This window comes from Orcinus orca, chromosome 16 (assembly GCF_937001465.1).
Source record: "Orcinus orca chromosome 16, mOrcOrc1.1, whole genome shotgun sequence".
Classification (NCBI taxonomy): Eukaryota; Metazoa; Chordata; class Mammalia; order Artiodactyla; family Delphinidae; genus Orcinus; species Orcinus orca.
Window position 1 is genome coordinate 27,075,605 of NC_064574.1, and position 18,889 is coordinate 27,094,493.

Below are 18,889 nucleotides of genomic sequence, written 5' to 3' on the forward strand. Positions count from 1 at the left end.
GGTTGGATCCCTGCTAGGGCCCCAAGAGAATCCACCTTGCCCTCTAGGGGATGCATACCCAGGAGTGGGTCTGGGGGCTCAAAGCTATCTTTTCCATTGGATGGGAGGAAGCTGAAGGCCTTCTGGAGGAGGTGGCAAGGACTTCCAGGTGAGCGGGTGGGGTATTGGGTGTATTGACCTCCATGGGCCACAAGTTTGGGAGCTGAGATCACAGGAGTGCAGGTGCACTTGCAGGATCAGGGCTGCGGGGGCTGGTCCATCCAGGCTCTTACTATCTGTGCACAGACCCTGCACTTCAGACTAGAGTTCACATTTGTGAAATGTCTGGAGCAGAGAAAGGGGTAGCCCCTAGGCCTAGGACGAGGTGAAGCCATGTCCACCCTTCAGCCTGTCAGCCCAGGAAGATCCAGCTCGTTCAGGGAAACCAGGCAGAGGCCCACTTGCTTCCTGGCTGGCAGCATTTGGGATCTTCCCTCGCCCTTAGATCCTTCTACTCAGACCTTGTTTCTGCCTTTCCCCACAAATATTTTGAGCACCTCTGTGTGCCTGACAATTACTATGCAAGTTTCAGTCTAGTCAGCCTCTGCAAAGAATACCTCTTGGGTCCTCTGCATATGCCTGAGTAATTTATCCTGTGAAAGCTGCCCCAAAGCCACAGTCGAGTGTGGGCATCAGCCGACTCCCACCTGTCCACCGCAGATGCGGGGAACAGTAATTGCCTGGCGTGGTGGCTCTGGGGTTGGGCCTGATCCTGGGCGCCTGCTCAGAGCTGTTCGCTGCTTGGTACACCCCTGCACTTCACCCCATTTCCACCGCCGACTCCCAGTTCTGTCTGGGCGCCCGCAGTCGCATCCCCACCGGGCAGCCCCCTGCCACTCCACCAGGCGCCTAGTCCCAAGACAGCCGGGGAACCCTTGCGAATCACATCCGTAAAAGCGTCGGGGCGCAAGGGGCGGGGCGAGCCCCGTAGGAGAAAATCGGGCCTCCCTGCCTACTACCCGCGGTCCCGCTGGGGTCGCTGCCAGCCATCCAGCCGCCCCTCTCGCTGAACCCGCAGTATCGCCCGCGCGCCCCGAGCCCCTCCAGGCCAGAGGCTCCCGCAGGTGATGGCGGACGAGGGTGCGGGGGGCCTGGAAACCGCCGCGCGCCCGGTCACCGCGTCTGGGGCCCAAGAGGCTGGGGGACGCGGGTATCCCGACCCCGCAGCCCGCCCAGGGACCATCCTACCTTCCCCGGGGGGCCGGGAAGCGGCCTCCGCGGCCACTGGCCTGAGCCCAGAAAACGGCCTTTTCGGGGACGGGGGCCCAGAAACCTGTGGCGCAGAAGGGTGGGAGGCTCGGGCTGGAGCCGGCGGGAAGGCAGAGGAAGTGACGACTAGGGAGGGCGCCATCTTCATGGAGGAGGCGGAACGGGAGGTGGGGAAGCAGCCTGTGGGAGAGGAGATGGAGGTGGCCGAGAAGCTGGTGCGGGGGGAGAAGCTGGAGGTGGGAGCGGAGGCGCAGCAAGGCCCGGGGCCCCTGAACTTTGGTGGCCCAGTTGTGGACCCGCTGGAAGCCATCCAGTGGGAGCTGGAGGCCGTGAGTGCCCAGGCAGGCAGGGCCTACCTGCGGCTGGAGCGCAGGTTTGGGCGCATGCACCGGTTGCACCTAGCCCGAAGGAGCTTCATCATCCAGAATATTCCTGGCTTCTGGGTCACCACCTTCCTGAACCACCCGCAGCTGTCAGCCATGATCAGCCCCCGAGGCGAAGACATGCTCTGCTACCTGATGAATTTGGAAGTGAGGGAGCACAGGCACGCCAGGACGGCCTGCAAGTTCAAGTTCAGTTTTTGGAGCAACCCCTACTTCCGGAACAAGGTGATAGTGAAGAAGTATGAGTGCAGATCCTTAGGCCGGGTGGTGTCAATTGCAAGTTGCATTTGCTGGCACTGGGGCCAGGAACCTCCAACTCTGGTACACAGGAACCGGGACACCATCCACAGCTTCTTCAGCTGGTTCTCAAAGCACAGCCTCCCGGAGGCCGACAGGGTTGCCCAGATTATTAAAGAGGACCTGTGGCCCAACCCCCTGCAGTACTACCTGCTCTGGGATAGGCCCCACAGAGCCAGGCAAGGCCTAGCAAGGTGGCCCACAGAGGCCCCACCTAGGCCCTATGGGTTCCAGTCTGGCTAAGTCCTGCCCTGGGACCTGGCCCCTACACAAGACTCCTTTCTGCCTCCTGGGGACCTGGGCTTAGGCCAGCCATGGCACTCTGCTGTCTGCTTTCTGTTCCATGCACTCTGACCCCTTTGGACTTCAGTGGACTCAGCTCCGAGATTGTGGCCTTCATGGCCACGCTCTTCTGTTTCCATGTAGGCTCCATGCATCACATGACTGTCACATGCCACAGTGTCTACCCAAGCACCCAGCGCTGTGGACAGGTACTACCATCATCTTCATGGACCTGGACCTGTCTTTGATCATGGCCTTCCACCCATTTTTTTTTTTTTTTTGCGGTACGCGGGCCTCTCACTGTTGTGGCCTCTCCCGTTGCGGAACACAGGCTCCGGACACGCAGGCTCAGTGGCCATGGCTCACAGACCCAGCCGCTCCGCAGCATGTGGGATCTTCCTGGACTGGGGCACGAACCCGCGTCCCCTGCATCAACAGGCGGACTCTCAACCACTGCGCCACCAGGGAAGCCCCACCACCCATTTTTTACATGGGCACCCACAGGTCATCACTAGGAGGACCAGTGCCTCTTTGAGGCCTACTCCTTCAAGGCCACAGCATGCCAGGCTTCGTACTTATGCTGACCCCACACCTGTCTGTGGCAAGCTGAGTCTTGTCACCCAAGAGGAAGTGGGTGCATTTGGTCAGCCAGACTTGGACATTCCAGGACCTCAGGACCACAGGCCAGGCTAATGGACTGTTGGGCATCTAGCAGAATGGGCATGGGGTGAGGTCAAGGACATGAAGCAGTGGGCAGTGCATTCTTTGTGATCACACTGCTCTTCTTACCCCTGTGTTGGTCCTACCTCCCGACCTGCTACTGACTTTTGAAGGTCTGTGTCCTACCTGTGTGTGGTCATCGCCCTTTTCATGAGTTTCACCCAGGTTGCCAGCGACCTTGTTGCCTGCTCCCAGGTCTATAAGGACCTCAAGAACTGCCTGTGAACCCAGGTGGGCCACCTGCCAATGCACAAGAGCTCCCCAAACCCCAGGAACTCTGCCACGCTGGCATATCTGGGCATGCACTTAACGCAGGGGCAGTAATGGAGTCCCTTCCAGAAGCCTACCTTCCTGAGCTCCAGTCACTGGACTCACACAGAACCCAACTCCCTTCTCTCCACTTGTTTTTAGGCGGCCAGCTTGGGGGTGCTGGAGAGGGGGTGTTTCTGGTCGTGAGGCCTTTCTCCACCTGCCGAGATCTCGCGTTTGTTTTTATTTTCTTTAAAGTGATAGCTCAGAAACAAGATAACTGAAGAAGCAAGGTTTTTTACAAACAGCTGAGGAGACAGGCTTTCTTGTTGAATTTGCCTCTCCGATTGTCTCCAGAGAGGGAGGGTTGTCCTCTAGCTTGGCGGAGCTCTCTTTGCCCCCTCTGCTCCAGTGCCCTGTCCCCCTCAGCAACGGGGGACAGCACAGGGCCCCTGAGCAGAGACACCAGGAGCTCTGGGCCCGCAGGGATAGCACATTGTTTTGTTTCATGCTGTGTTCTTGGAGACTAACTTTAGCTCCAACTCTACTTTCTTCTCCTTTCGCCGGGTCCAAACCCTCATGGGATCCTGTTAGTACAGGAGCTTAGCCGTGCCCCACTCCTGAGACCCCCTAAGACAGTTTTTTTGGGCTGTCTCCATCTCATTTTGGGGGAATGACCATACCCAGGTCTCTTCCCATGGAAGGGCTTCTCTTCTGCTCCCGAGGACCTGGGGAGACCTTAACACAAAATAAAGGTGGGGGGGCTGCTCTCGGCAGGGGCGTGCAAGAGAAGTTGGAGCCAGCTGGGAAGACAGGGATGGAGGAGGGCCTGCAAGGTGCAGGGAGGGGAGCCCCCGAATCTTCTTAACTTTTTTGATTCACCAACTGACCTTTTAATTTTTTAATATTTTTTTCCTTTTATTTTTTAAAATTTCTTTTTATTTGATTATTCCAGTTTCTAAAAATTTTGATGGTCAACCCTATTGAGGAAATTTGTAGATTTTTTTAAACATCTTTATTGCAGTATAATTGCTTTACAATGGTGTGTTAGTTTCTGCTTTATAACAAAGTGAATCAGCTATACATATACATATATCCCCATATCCCCTCCCTCTTGTGCCTCCCTCCCACCCTCCCTATCCCACCCCTCTAGGTGGTCACAAAGCACCGAGCTGATCTCCCTGTGCTATGCAGCTGCTTCCCACTAGCTATCTAGTGGGATATATATGTCCACGCCACTCTCTCACTTCGTCCCAGCTTACCATTCCCACTCCCTGTGTCCTCAAGTCCATTCTCTACGTCTGCGTGTAGATTTTTTTTTTTAATTAATTTTTATTGGAGTATGGTTGCTTTACACTGTTGTGTTAGCCTCCACTGCACAACAAAATGAATCAGCCATACACATACAGATATCCCCTCCCTTTTGGACTTCCCTCCCATTTAGGTTACCACAGTGCATTAGGTAAGAGTTCCCTGTGCTATACTGTGTGTCCCCATCAGTTGTCTATTTTATACATAGTATCAATAATGTATATGTGCCAATCCCAGTCTCCCAATTCCTCCCACCCCACCCCTTTCCCCCTTGGTGTCCATACGTTTGTTCTCTACGTCTGTGTCTCTATTTCTGCTTTGCAGATAAGATCATCTATACCATTTTTCTAGATTCCACATATATGTGTTATTATACGATATTTGCTTTTCCCTTTCTGACTTACTTTACTCTGTATAACACTCTCTAGGTCCATCCATGACTCTACAAATGATCCATTTTTATTCCTTTTTATGGCTGAGTAATATTCCATTGTATATATGTACCACATCTTTATCCATTCCTCTGTTGATGGACATTTAGGTTGCTTCCATGCCCTGGCTATTGTAAATAGTGCTTCAGTGAACATTGGGATGCATGTGTTTTTCTGAATTATGGTTTTCTCTGGGTATATGCCCAGTGGTAGGATTGTTGGGTCATATAGTAGTTCTATTTTTAGTTCTTTAAGGAACCTCCATACTGTTCTCCATAGTGGCTGTATCAATTTACATTCCTGCCAACAGTGTATGAGGGTTCCCTTTTCTCCACACCCTCTCCAGCATTTATTGTTTGTAGGTTTTTTAAAATAAATTTTAATTAATTAATTTTTGGCTGCATTGGGTCTTCGTTGCTATGTGCAGGCTTTCTCTAGTTGCAGCGAGCGGGGGCTACTCTTTGTTGTGGTGGGCGGGCTTCTCATTGCAGTGGCTTCTCTTGTTGCGGAGCATGGGCTTAGTTGCTCTGTGGCATGTGGGATCTTCCCAGACCAGGGCTGGAACCTGTGTCCCCTGCACTGGCAGGTGGATTCTTAACCACTGTGCCACCAAGGAAGCCCTGTTTGTAGGTTTTTTGATGATGGCTGTTCTGACCGGTGTGAGGTGATACCTCATTGTAGTTTTGATTTGCATTTCTCTAATAATTAGTGATGTTGAGCATCTTTTCATGTGTTTGTTAGGTCTTCTGCCCATTTTTTGATTGGGTTGTTGGCTTTTTTGATGTTGAGCTGCATGAGCTGCTTGTATATTTTGGAGTTTAATCCTTTGTCAGTTGCTTCGTTTGCAAATATTTTCTCCCATTCTGAGGGTTGTCTTTTCATCTTGTTTTTGGTTTCCTTTGCTGTGCAAAAGCTTTTAAGTTTCACTAGGTCCCATTTGTTTATTTTTGTTTTAATTTTCATTACTCTAGGAGGTGGCTCAAAAAAGATGTTGCTGTGATTTATGTCGAAGAGTGTTCTGCCTATGTTTTCCTCTAAGAGTTTTATAGTGTCTGGCCTTACATTTAGGTCTTTAACCCATTTTGAGTTTATTTTTGAGCATGGTGTTAGGGAGTGTTCTAATTTCATTTTTTTACATGTAGCTCTCCAGTTTTCCCAGCACCACTTATTGAAGAGGCTGTCTTTTCTCCATTGTATATTTTTGCTTCCTTTGTCATAGATTAGGTGACCATAGGTGTGTGGGTTTATCTCTGGGCTTTCTTTTTTTTTTTAATTAATTAATTAATTTTTACTTTTGGCTGCATTGAGTCCTCGTTGCTGTGTGCGGGCTTTCTTTTAGTTGCGGTGAGTGGGGGCTAGTCTTTGTTGCGGTGCGTGGGCTTCTTATTGTGGTGGCTTCTCTTGTTGCGGAACACAGGCTCTAGGTGCGTGGGCTTCAGTAGCTGTGGCACGTGGGCTCAGTAGTTGTGGCTCGTGGGCTCTAGAGTGCAGGCTCAGTAGTTGTGGCACACGGGCTTAGTTGCTCCGTGGCATGTGGGATCTTCCCAGACCAGGGCTCGAACCCATGTCCCCTGCATTGGCAGGCAGATTCTTAACTGCAGCACCACCAGGGGAGCCCCTGTCTCTGGGCTTTGTACTAATTCTGTGAAAGATGACATTGGTAATTTGATAGGGATTGCATTGAATCTGTAGTTTGCTTTGGGTAGTAGAGTGATTTTCACAGTATTGATTTTTCCAATCCAAGAACATGGTATATCTTTCCATCTGTTTGTGTCTTCTTTGATTTCTTTCAAGAGTGTCTTATAGTTTTCTGCATACAGGTCTTTTGCCTCCTTAGGTAGGTTTATTCCTAGGTATTTTATTCTTTTTGTTGCAGTGGTAAATGGGATTGTTTCCTTAATTTCTCTTTCTGCCCTTTCATTGTTAGTGTACAGGAATGCAAGAGATTTCTGTGTATTAATTTTGTATCCTGCAACTTTACCAAATTCATTGATTAGCTCTAGTAGTTTTCTGGTGACATCTCTTTAAATTAGAAGAACGCATAACAGAACACTACAATTTTAGAGGTTCCCTCAATCCAGGTATGACTTTGGGTATGTAGAAAGTTTATGCTCTGTTTTACATTTCCCTGCTTTGTTTGTTTGTTTTTGTTTTGTTTTGTTTTGTTTTGGTCATGCGGTATGCAGGATCTTAGTTCCCCAACCAGGGATGGAACCCATGCCCCCTGCAGTGGAAGCATGGAGTCATAACCACTGGGCCACCAGGGAAGTCCCTCATTTCGCTGCTTTTAAGTCAGCCCCGATGCATCCCCTTCTGCATTTCCATCCACTGGGGAAATTGAGCTGTCCAGTCCTGCTTGTTGCTTTTAGCTGAGAACATTTACCAAGAATATCAGTGTAATTTTTCTACACCATTTGGAAACCTATGTGGCTATTCGTGATTGTTATTAAGTTGTTGTGGCTGTTAATATAACCCTGAACTTAGAAGTAGTTTGAATAAGGTGGTTTTGTAGGACTTAAGACTAGAAATTGTTACCATATTCTGTGAGGATAACCTCCGAAAAGAAATCTGTAACTCTGATGGTCTTGATGACCTGTGTCCCAGTGGCGGTGTTGTAATGACATCGCTGTAACTGACATCACTGCTTCTAGACAGAGAAACAGTCATAAGGTGGCTTTGTCCAATCAGAAGAGGATTCATGGCACTTTGTCTTCTAGTGCTTGAAGAAAAAATAAAAACTTTTCAGTCTGGGGGGGAAAAAAAACCTCAGATCATGTTACTCCCCCATCCAAAACCCTCCATTGACAGAAAAAAAAATCCTAATTCCTTATTGTGGCTGACAGATTCCAGCATTTTCTGGTCCCTGCCAACATCTCCCCTCGATCTTCCTTCGCTTCCCCCATGCTTGCCTCTAAGCTGCTCATTAAACACACTAAGCACATTCCGACCTCAGGGGTTTCGCACTTGCTTTTCTGGCCCCAAACGCTTCTCCCGAGGCCCTTCCTGCCCAGCCTGTCTAAAGTCATTCTCTGCCCCTCGGCATTGCTTCTCCCCTTCTCTTCCTGATTGCCTCCATGGCACTTGTAACTCTGAAGTGATCTTCGTTTTCTTCTTTTCCTCTCCCATCTAACATGTGTCAGGAGGACAGGGACCTCTCAGTCTGCTGCTTTGCCCCACGTGCACCTCAAAAATTACTTGTGTGAAATGAATGACTTTAGCCAAATATGTCAGAGTATCGTGCTCTGCCCTGCCAACGTGGTTGCTGCCCAAAGGATTTCAGTTGGGCAGAGAAGTGTGGGGACAATGAAGGGTGACCATGTAATTTGTCCTTAGCTAGAACACGTCTGGGAGTGAAAGGGACACTACTAATAATTACACCAGGACAAGAGGCCTAACTGGTACATAACAGTCACCCCAAAGAGACAGAACCCAGCTAAGTCCAGCTTGGCATACAGCTCTTCCCAGCTGTGTATGATGTGGGATCAGAGGGTAGAGACTTCTCTGAAGCCAGGACACTGGAGCTGGGCTTTGAAAAATGGGCGGTAGTTTAGAAATTGGGCCTGAAAAAGGAAATTCCTGACAGAGCAAACAGTGTGACCAGAGGCGCTGGGATAGAAAATGCATGATGTGTTTAGGGCACAACATGTGCCCTGCGTGTGGCCGCTTGGAAGAGGCAAGCCTAGATGGGTAGGTTCAGGCCATTTTCTGGAAACAGGACCTCTGAATGCAAAGCCAAAGCATTGTCCTGTAGATAGTGGGGAGGGCTATCAGATGTGGTTCAGAGGTGGGAGAGCTCATGGGGCAGCTGGAGGCAAGGCAGGGGTCAGTGTCTGCAACTCCCGCTCTCCAGTACCTTCAGTTTGAATCTTTTCCATCTATCCAGGCTGCAGCTCTTCCAGGAAGCCCTCCATGATTGCCCAAGCCCACCACAATCTCTGCCACCTCCCAAGTAGACTGAGAATCCAAAATTGGCACACCAGTGCCTGGCTGGGCTGCACCCTCTGGGGTTCTCTTTTGTGCTGTCCCAGATGCTCCCAGGGGAATCAGGGTGAGCCGGAAGTGGAGGCGGCCTGGCAATTCTGGAAGCCAGTGCCGCATGTGGTTTGCCTGCCCTGCGCCTGGTGTTTGGCAGGTGCACTTTGGCTCCTGCAGCCCAAATTGGGGCCCAGCTGCATCCTACATGTCCTTAGGCCTTTGACAGTGGTGCTTACCCAGACAGGTGCTCACTTGATCTTTCTGCTGCATGGCCAACAGCACACCTCCTTCATGCCGTGACTGGCCTCGGCGGGGGGCCTTGGCAACCGTGGGTCTTGGCGCTCTTCTGGGGCCTGAGTCTCGTCCTCAGAACCCACTCCTGCTTGCTCATTTATTCGGGTCCTGAGTCATTTGTTTATCCACGCATCTTAGCGTCCTCTGTACCGGATGTTGGGGGCGCAAGATGACTCTATTCAGGTTTCTGCTCTCAGTGAGCTCAAGAGCCTGAAAACAGTGATAATAACCCCTGACGTTTAGTGAACACCTACTGTGTACAGGGAGCTCACGTGGATACAGCAGCCAGAGTGGTTCTTTAAACCTACGTCGGGTCATGTCTTTCCTCTGCTCCAAACCCTCCAACGGCTCCAATCGCACACAAGAGGGAAAGCCAACGTGCTCCTCGTGGCCTGCAAGACCCTCAAGATCTGACCTTATCACCTCTCCAACCTCATCTCCTCCACCTCTCCCTCCAGATCGCTTTCCAGTGACACCAACTCCTGTTAGTCTTCAAACCTGGCTCAAACCTTTGCTTGCACTTCCCTCACCTGGAACCTTCTTCTCCTGATATCTGCACGGCCGACTCCTCGATTCATTAAGGTTTCTCAGCTCATCTGTTACAGTTTCACCTCCTGAGGGAGGCCGTTTTTGACCACCCTTTCCGAAAAACACCCTGACAGTCCTCCTCCCGGTTCTCTGATTTGGATTTTGTTATAGCACTGACAACCCCTTACGTTAGATTGCATATTGATTTATTGATCTGCCGTTTCCTCTGCACTCATGGGGACTTTGTCTTATTCACTGCTGAATACCCCTCACCTAGAGTAGCACCTGGCACAGTTGGGGGCTCAGGAACTCTTTGAGGAATGAATGCTTCACACGCTCGAGGTTCAGGAAGCTCTCACAGGTGGGCAAGGGGAAGACGATCTCTAAGGATAGGAGCTCTGTATGGCCCGAAGGCAGCCATTTTCCAGGCACTCTCTGGAGTTGAGGTGATGTCTCTGGGCCCATTCCTGGTCCCTCCTACAGAGATATGGCCGCCTGGCTTACACATGCTCCAAGGGTGGAGGAAGGAGTTCAGGGCGAGGAGGGTCTTCCTGCTCTGGTGTGACAGACACGAGCCTATGCTCTCAGAGGTCTGCCCTGTTCCGTTGTCCTGGGAAGGAACTTTGGACAAGTTCTTTTCAATCAGAATGAATCTGTCTAGAAACTATAGCAATTAGTTGTTACCTATAACCGCCCTGATTACAGCTTGGGGGACTTTGATATTTTCTCCCAAGGACATGATTTCAGCACAGAGATGCAAGTATCTCTGATATCCGCTTGCCTTTGCTTAGCAGGAGAACTAAATGCTAACTTGGGCCAGTGAACTTCGAGGCTCCCACCTCACAGGCCCCACCATCACAGCTGACTCGACCTCAAGGGCAGGGGCTGGGGTGGAGCAGGCACTAGCCGGAAGGCTGATAGGCCGGCATGCTCTTGATTCCCCACTGTGTGGCCTTGGACACATCCTTTCATGGCTCTCAGCCCGAGTTTCTCACCTAAAGGAAAACTTGGAAATTCTTTAGCGGGAGGAAAAAGTCCCTTCAGGTGTCTCCCCCTCCCCATAAGCCTCCAGCCCTCCAGGTGGCCGGCTCAGTGACAATGCCTTTGGTTGCATCTAACAGAAACTCTAATTGACTTAAACAAGAGATTTTTTTCCCCTTACGTGAACATCCAGAGGTCAGGTGGGCTTTGGGGCTGTTTGAATCAGCAGCTCAATGATGTCTGCAAAGACTTGGGCCTTCTTCTCTGATCTGCCATCCTTCCTGTTGGTTCCATTCTCGGGTTGGTACCAAGATGGTAGCAGTAGTTCCAAGGGTAACTTCGGGATATGGCAACTCCAGAGAAGGCAGATTGTGTCTTCCCATGACTTGCTTAAAATGGAAGAAAACTTTCCCAGAAGCCACTTTAGACTTTCTGGGTTCCGCATCTAATCGGCTAGAACTGGGTAACAGGTCTGCTCTTGAATCAGTTATCGGTGAGGGGGAACGTGGTACTGTGACTTGCTTGGACCAAACATCAAGGGTAAACTGGGTGTCTGTCCACAGCGTCCAGTGGGGTGGTTAAGACTGTCATCTCTAGGAGCTGCAGTTATAATTCAGCTCTCCTGTGGGACCCTAAATAGCACTTTCACCCTACAGTGGCCCTCAGGGTTAGAAGGTGCAGACTTCTGGGCTAGCACACGTTCAATCGCACAGTTTCTGGGCCTAGAGCATTCTTAGGTGCAGCCAGGTCACTGCCAAGCTTAGATTGCCAGGAATTAGGCCCTTTAGACTCACCCTTCATGGATGAGGAGGGAGTAACCGATCGAGCAGCTACCATGAGTGATCCTTCCATGTAACAGGACTCACACAGCCCTTCAGAGACCCCGTGATCTTACAGGTTAAAAAAGGGAGCAGCAAAGACTTCTGTTTTTAGCCGAGATGAAATAACAGGTAAGATTTATCCTCCCACCTGAAACTACCAGAAAAACTAAATATATGAAACAGTGGTTTTCAAGCCTTTGGACATTGATCAATAAAGGACAGTAATCCCAGACAGATGGGAAACAAGTGAGGGAAGTTCTATGACTGCCTAGCTCACTTCCTTGAGCGAGTTTTCAGGCTGCAGCATAAGGGGGGGGACTGAAGTGGGGCCGAGTGCCCTCCCTGAGGTGGCGCTGGGAGTCTGGAGACCAATGTAACAAGGGTTCAGAAATGGGCAAAAGATCTGAACGGACATTTTCCCAAAGAAGACAAACAGGTGGCCAACAGGTACATGAAAAGATGCTCAATATCATTAATCATCAGGAATATGCAAGTCCAAAACCACAATGAGATATCACTTCACACCTGTTAGAATGGCTATTATCAAAAAGACAAGAAATATTGGTGAGGATGTGGAGAAAAGGGAAACTTTGTGCACTGTTGGTAGGAATGTAAATTGGCGCAGCCACTATGGAAAACAATATGGAGGTTCCTCAAAAAATGAAAAATAGAACTACCATACGATCCAGCAGTTCTACTTCTGGGTATTTATCTAAAGAAGATGAAAACACTAACTCAAAAAGATGCACCCCTATGTTCCCTGCAGCATTATTTACAATAGCCAAGATACGGAAACAACCTAAGTGTCCATCGATGGGTGAAGAGATGAAGAAATTGTGGTATATACACACAATGGAATATTATCCAGCCATAAAAAATGAAACCACCATTTGCAACAATATGGTTGGACACTGAGGACGTTATGCTAAGTGAAATAAGAGAAAGACAAGTACCATGTGATCTCTCTTGTAGGTGGAATCTAAAAAAAGAAAAACAACAAACTCATAGATACAGAGAACAGATTGGTGGTTGCCAGAGGTGCAGGGGGTGGGAGAAATGGGTAAAGGGGATTAAAAGGTAAAAAGAAAAAGGGGGAGAGAAGGGGAGGGGAGATGAGTGAGAGAGAGAGAGAGAGAGAGTTCTCAGAATACCAGAGAGCCAGAGAGAGCTGTGCAAGGAGAAACCCCTGGAGCTCTGCATAGGGTCCCCTGAAGTATTCATTAGCATACTGATCAGCACAAGTGTGCGAGGAAACTACCTGAGGCCAAGTAAAGAACCAACAGGAAGAATGAAAGGGAATAGTCCTTAGTGCTCACATGAGTGGGGAATAGTGTCTATTCCCACCAGCCATGGCACTGGGGAGAATGTCATGGTATATACGGAAGAATACTCAGAAAGGTCTTGCCTCGATAATGGCCAATAATTAGCCCTAGAAAAAGCACTGCTCTGAAATTGCCTAAAAAAATCTATGAGTAAGACCCAAAAGGATTAAACTGTTTCCAAGTAACTTAACTGTCCCAGAACGAAGCTCAAGAGGATTTACAGGATTACAAAAATATCCAGCCCCTAACAAGGTGAAACTCACAACGTCTGGCATTCAATCAAAGACCGTCAAGCCTATAAAGTGGCAGGCAATATGATCCACAATGAGGAAAATAAGCAATGAAAACCAACCCACAACTGAAATAGATGTTCAAATGAGCAGATAGAGGCTTTCCTCCTGTCGCAGTGGTTTAGAATCCACCTGCCGAATCCAGGGGACACAGGTTCAGAGTAACCCTAACCTAACACAAGCCACAACTAGACCTGGTGCAGCCAAAATAAATAAATATTTTAAAATAATAATAAAAAAATTTTTATTTGCAGATCAAATGATATTCTACATAAAAAACCCTAAAGATTCCACAAAAAACTGTTAGAACTAATCAATGAATTCAGTAAAGTTGCAGGATATAATCACAATACAAATAATACAATAATACAAAAATCTGCTGTGTGTCTATACACTAATATCAAAAAATCACAAGGAGAAATTAAGAAAACAATCCCATTTACAACTGCATCAAATATAACAAAATACCTAGGAATAGATTTTTTTTTACATCTTTATTGGAGTATAATTGCTTTACAATGGTGTGTTAGTTTCTGCTTTATAACAAAGTGAATCAGTTATACATATACATATGTTCCCATATCTCTTCCCTCTTGCGTCTCCCTCCCTCCCACCCTCCCTAACCCACCCCTCCAGGCGGTCACAAACCACCAAGCTGATCTCCCTGTGCTATGCGGCTGCTTCCCACTAGCTATCTACCTTACGTTTGGTAGTGTATATATATAAAAAATTTTTTTTTAAATTTTAAAAAATGGGTAAGGACCTAAATAGACATTTCTCCAAAGAAGATATACAAATAGCCAATAAGCACTGAAAAGATGCTCAACATCACTAATTATTAGGTAAATGCAAATCAAAACCACAAGATACCACTTCACATTCACTAGGATTGACGGGTATTTTCTTTTTTTAAAACAAATTTATATATTTATTTATTTTTGGTTGCATTGGGTCTTCGTTGCTGTGCGCAGGCTTTCTCTAGTTGCAGCAAGTGGGGGCTACTCTTTGTTGCAGTGCGTGGACTTCTCATCGTGGTGGCTTGTTGCAGAGCATGGGCTCTAGGTGCGTGGGCTTCAGTAGTTGTGGCATGCGGGCTCAGTAGTTGTGGCTCGCGGGCTCTAGAGCGCAGGCTCAGTAGTTGTGGCGCACGGGCTTAGTTGCTCCGCGGCATGTGGGATCTTCCCGGACCAGGGCTCGAACCCGTGTCCCCTGCATTGGCAGGCGGATTCTTAACCACTGCACTACCAGGGAAGTCCCAGGATGGGTATTTTCAAAAAACAGAAAATAACAACTATTGGTGAGAATGTAAAGAAACTGAAATTTTCATGCATAGCTGGTGGGAATGTAAATGATACAGTCACTGTGGATAACAGGATGGTGGCTTCTCAAAAAAATTAAACATACAATTACCATAAGATCCAGCAATTCCACTCCTAGGTATATACCCAAAATAACTGAAAGCAGGGACTTGAACAGATATTTGTACACCAGTGTCTACAACAGCATTATCCACAATAGCCCAAAGGTAAAAACAACCCAAATGTCCACTGGTGGGTTAATGGATAAGCAAAATGTAGTATATACATACAATGGGATATTAAACCTTAAAGGAGTGAAATTCTGACAGATGCTACAATGTGAATGAACCTTGAAGACATAGTAAGTAAAATAAGCCAGACACAAAAGGACAAATACGTCCTGATCCCACCAGAGTAGTCAAGTTCATAGAGGCAGAAAGTAGAATAGTGGTTACCAGGGGCTGGGGGGAGAAAAGAACGGGGAGTTAGTGTTTAATGCATAAACAGAGTTTCAGTTTGGGATGATGAAAAAGTTCTGGAGATGGCTGGTGACCACACATTTGTTGCACAAATTATGTTGCACAATTTGTGAGTCTACTTAATGCTTCTGAATTGTACACTTTAAAACAGTTAAAGTGGTAAATTTTATGTATACTTTACACAATAAAAAGTTAGGTAGAAATATATAAAAAGAAAAGACCTAAATCAAATTGCTAGAGGTGAAAAAGACGATGTCTGAGATGAAAACCACTGGATTAGTGGCAGAGTAGACATGGTACAAGATTAGTGAACTTAAAGGAACAGTAATAGAAACTATCCAAAGTGAAACACAGAAAAAAGAATTAATGAAATGAGCATCAGTGGATGGGACATCAGTGGTGAAACGACTTCAAGTAATCTAACCTATGGGTAATCAGAATCACAGAGGAAAGTTGGGGGGGGGGAGAAAAAATATTTGAAGAAACAGTGACCTAAAAACTTTCCAATCTTACTGAAAACAATAAACGCACAGTTCTAAGAAGCTCAATGTACCCTAAACATAAGAAATATGAAGAAAACTATACCAAGGCATCCATAATCAAATAGCTCAAAAACCACTGACATAGTAAAAGCAGTCATAGAGAAAAGACTTGTTACATACGGGGGACAAAGAGAAGGATATCAACTCTGTTGTTGGAAGCAACGCAAGCAGTAAGAGAGTAGACTAACATCTTTAAAGTACTAGGAAACAAAAAAACTTGTCAACCTAGAATTCTATACCAGCAAAAATACCTTTCAATCACAAAGCTAAAACTGAAATATTTTGGACATACAAAAACTGAAAGGGGACTTCCCTGGGGGTCTAGTGGTTAAGACTCTATGCTTCCATTGCAGGGGGCACAGGCTTGATCCTTGGTTGGGGAACTAAGGTCCTGCATGCCATGTGGTGAAAAAAAAAAAAAAAAAAGCTGAAAGAATTCATCATCAGCAGATCCTCACTACAAGAAATATTAAAGGATATTAAAGATGTCTTTTAGGCAGATGGAAAGTCGTACCAGATGGAAATTTGTGTCTACACAAAGGAATGAAGACCACTGGAAATAATAACTACCTGGGTACATATGTAAGATTTTTTCTTATTACTTAAGCTCTCAAAAGACAACTGTTAAAAAAAAAAGGACAACTGTTTAAATAAAAATAGCAACAGTATATTGTGGGGTTTATAACATATGTAAAAGTAAAAGAGGAGTGACAATCAAAATATAAAGGCTGGTAATGGAGAAATGGAAGTACACTATTGTATGGTTCTTATACTGTATGTGAAGTGGTATAATATCACTTGAAGGTAGACCGTGACAAGTTAAAGATATACACTAGAAACCCTAAAGTAATTACTGAAATATCCAGAAAAAGTTACAGTCAATAAGCCCATGAAGGAAATTAAAATGCAAAGCATACTTAATTTGTCCAAAAGAAGACAGACAAAGAGGAAAAAAGGATACAACAAATGGGGAACATAGAAAACAAATGGCAAGATGAAGGACTTCAAATTAGCCAAATCAAGAATCATATTAGGGACTTCCCTGGTGGTGCAGTGGTTAAGAATCTGCCTGCCAGTGGAGGGGACACAGGTTCGAGCCCTAGTCTGGGAAGAATCCACATGCCGCAGAGCAACGAAGCCCATGTGTCACAACCCTGAGCCTGTGCTCTACACAGTTGCTCCACAACTACTGAGCCCGTGTGCCACAACTCCTGAAGCCTGCACACCTAGAGCCTGTGTTCCACAACAAGAGAAGCCATCGCAATGAGAAGCCCGTGCACCTCAACAAAGAGTAGCCCCTGTTTGCCACAACTAGAGAAAGCCTGTGTGCAGCAACAAAGACCCAACGCAGCAAGCAAGAAAGAAAGAGAAAGAAAAGATGAAAGAAAGAAAGAATCATATTAAATGTAAACGATTTAAACACTCCAATTAAAAAGCAGAGATTGTAAGACTGGATAAAAAGCAAAACCAAACTATATGCTGCCTATAAGAAACACACTTTAAATATAAAAATACAAATAGGCTAAAAGTAAAAGAATGGAAAAAGACATACTGTGCTAACATTAGTTAAAAGAAAGTGGGATTGGCTGTATTAATACCAAAGTAGATTTCTGGGGATAAATTCATCCAAAGAACAACATGAACCTAACAGAGTTTCAAAATACATAATAGCAAAAACAGAACTGCAAGGGGAAATATACAAATCTACAATTACAGTTAGAGATTTCAATACTCCTCTCTCAATCACTGGTAAAACAAGCAGGCAGAAAATAGGCAAGCACATCATAGACTTGAAAAACACTATCAACCAACCTGACCTAATTGACATTTATATAACACTCCACTCAAAAACAGCTGAATACTCATTCAAGTGTATATGGAATATTTACCAAGACAGACCATATTTGGGGCCATAAAACAAGTCTCAATAAATTCAAAAGAATTCAAGTCATATAAAGTCTCTGCCCATTATTGTCTCTGTCCACAATAGAATTAAATTAGAAATCAATAACAGAAATATCCTTGAAAAAAAATCCCCCAATATTTGGACACTAAATAACATACTTCTAAATAACCATGAATCAAACAAGTAATCAAATGGAAATTAGAAAGTATCTTGGACTGAATGACAATGAACACACAACATATCAGTATTTCTGGGATCTTGCTAAAGCAGTATTTAGGAAGAAATTTATGAACACCTATTTTAGAAAAAAAAAAAGACCTCAAATAAATGACCTCAGCTTCCACCTTAAGAAACCAGAAGAGAGCAAATTAAAGAGAGATGTCCACTCGCACCATTCACCACTGTATTTGAGGCTGTGGCCGGTGCAAGACAACATGATCATCTATGTAGAATTCTGAAGGAATATACAAAAGACAAAAACAAAACAAAACAAACAACCCCCCCCCCAAAAAAAACAGCTACTAGAACTAATATGTGAATTTAGCAAGGTTTTAGGATATAAGATCAATATATAAAACTCAGTTGTGGGGCTTCCCTGCTGGCACAGTGGTTAAGAATCCGCCTGACAATGCAGGGGACACGGGTTTGAGCCCTGGTCCGGGAAGATCCCACATGCTGCAAAGCAACTAAGCCCGTGCGACACAACTACTGAGCCTGTGCTCTAGAGCCCGCGAGGCACAACTACTGAGCCCGCGCGCCTAGAGCCCATGCTCCACAAGAGAAGCCACCATAATGAGAAGCCCGCGCACCACAACAAAGAGTAGTCCCTGCTTGCCACAACTAGAGAAACCCATGCGCAGCAACAAAGACCCAGTGCAGCCCAAAAAAACCAAAAACAAAACAATTATATTTCTATTGCTAGCAATGAAAAACTTGGAAATTAAAAAACACCATTTTTAATGGCATCAAAAGTATGAAGTACTTAGGAATAAATCTGACAAAAACTGTGAAAGACCTATACATTGACGACTGCAAAATATGGTTGAGAGAAATTAAACAGAGAGATATAAGTTGTTCACAGGTCAGAAGACTCAACATTAAGATGTCAATTCTTCCCAAATTGATCTATAGATTTAACAGAATCTCAATTGAAATTACAGCCAGTGTGGACTTCCCTGGTGGTCCAGTGGGTAAGACTCTGAGCTCCCAATACAGGGGGTCCGGGTTCGATCCCTGGTCAGGGAACTAGATCCTGCATGTGTGCTGCAGCTAAGAGTCTGCATGCTGCAACTAAACAAAGATCCTGTGAGCTGCAGCTAAGACCCAGTGCAGTCTAAATAAATAATTTTTTTAAAAAAGAAATTACAGCAGGTGTTTTTGTGGAAATTGACAAGATGATTTAAAAATTCATATGGAAATCAAAGGGCCTCGAAATGCTGAAAAAGAACAAAATTGGAGGGCTAACAACACCTGATTCTAAGAATTATTATAAAGCTTCAGTAATAAAAAGTGTGGCATTGGCATAAAAATGG

The 18,889-nt window shown here is 46.2% G+C and overlaps 1 protein-coding gene across 1 annotated transcript; it reads left to right on the forward strand.

The window, feature by feature from the left end:
• Positions 1-821: 821 nt before the first annotated feature.
• Positions 822-17,860, forward strand: LOC101288910 (putative testis-specific Y-encoded-like protein 3). Its single transcript, XM_049698672.1, has one exon. The coding sequence runs from the start codon at positions 1,107-1,109 to the stop codon at positions 2,169-2,171; it is 1,065 nt and encodes a 354-aa protein (XP_049554629.1). The 5' UTR covers positions 822-1,106; the 3' UTR covers positions 2,172-17,860.
• The last annotated feature ends 1,029 nt before the right edge of the window (positions 17,861-18,889 follow it).

Bases quoted from the DNA above. Each gene is read 5' to 3' on its own strand.
- LOC101288910 (XM_049698672.1), top strand. From the start codon at position 1,107: ATGGCGGACGAGGGTGCGGGGGGCCTGGAAACCGCCGCGCGCCCGGTC.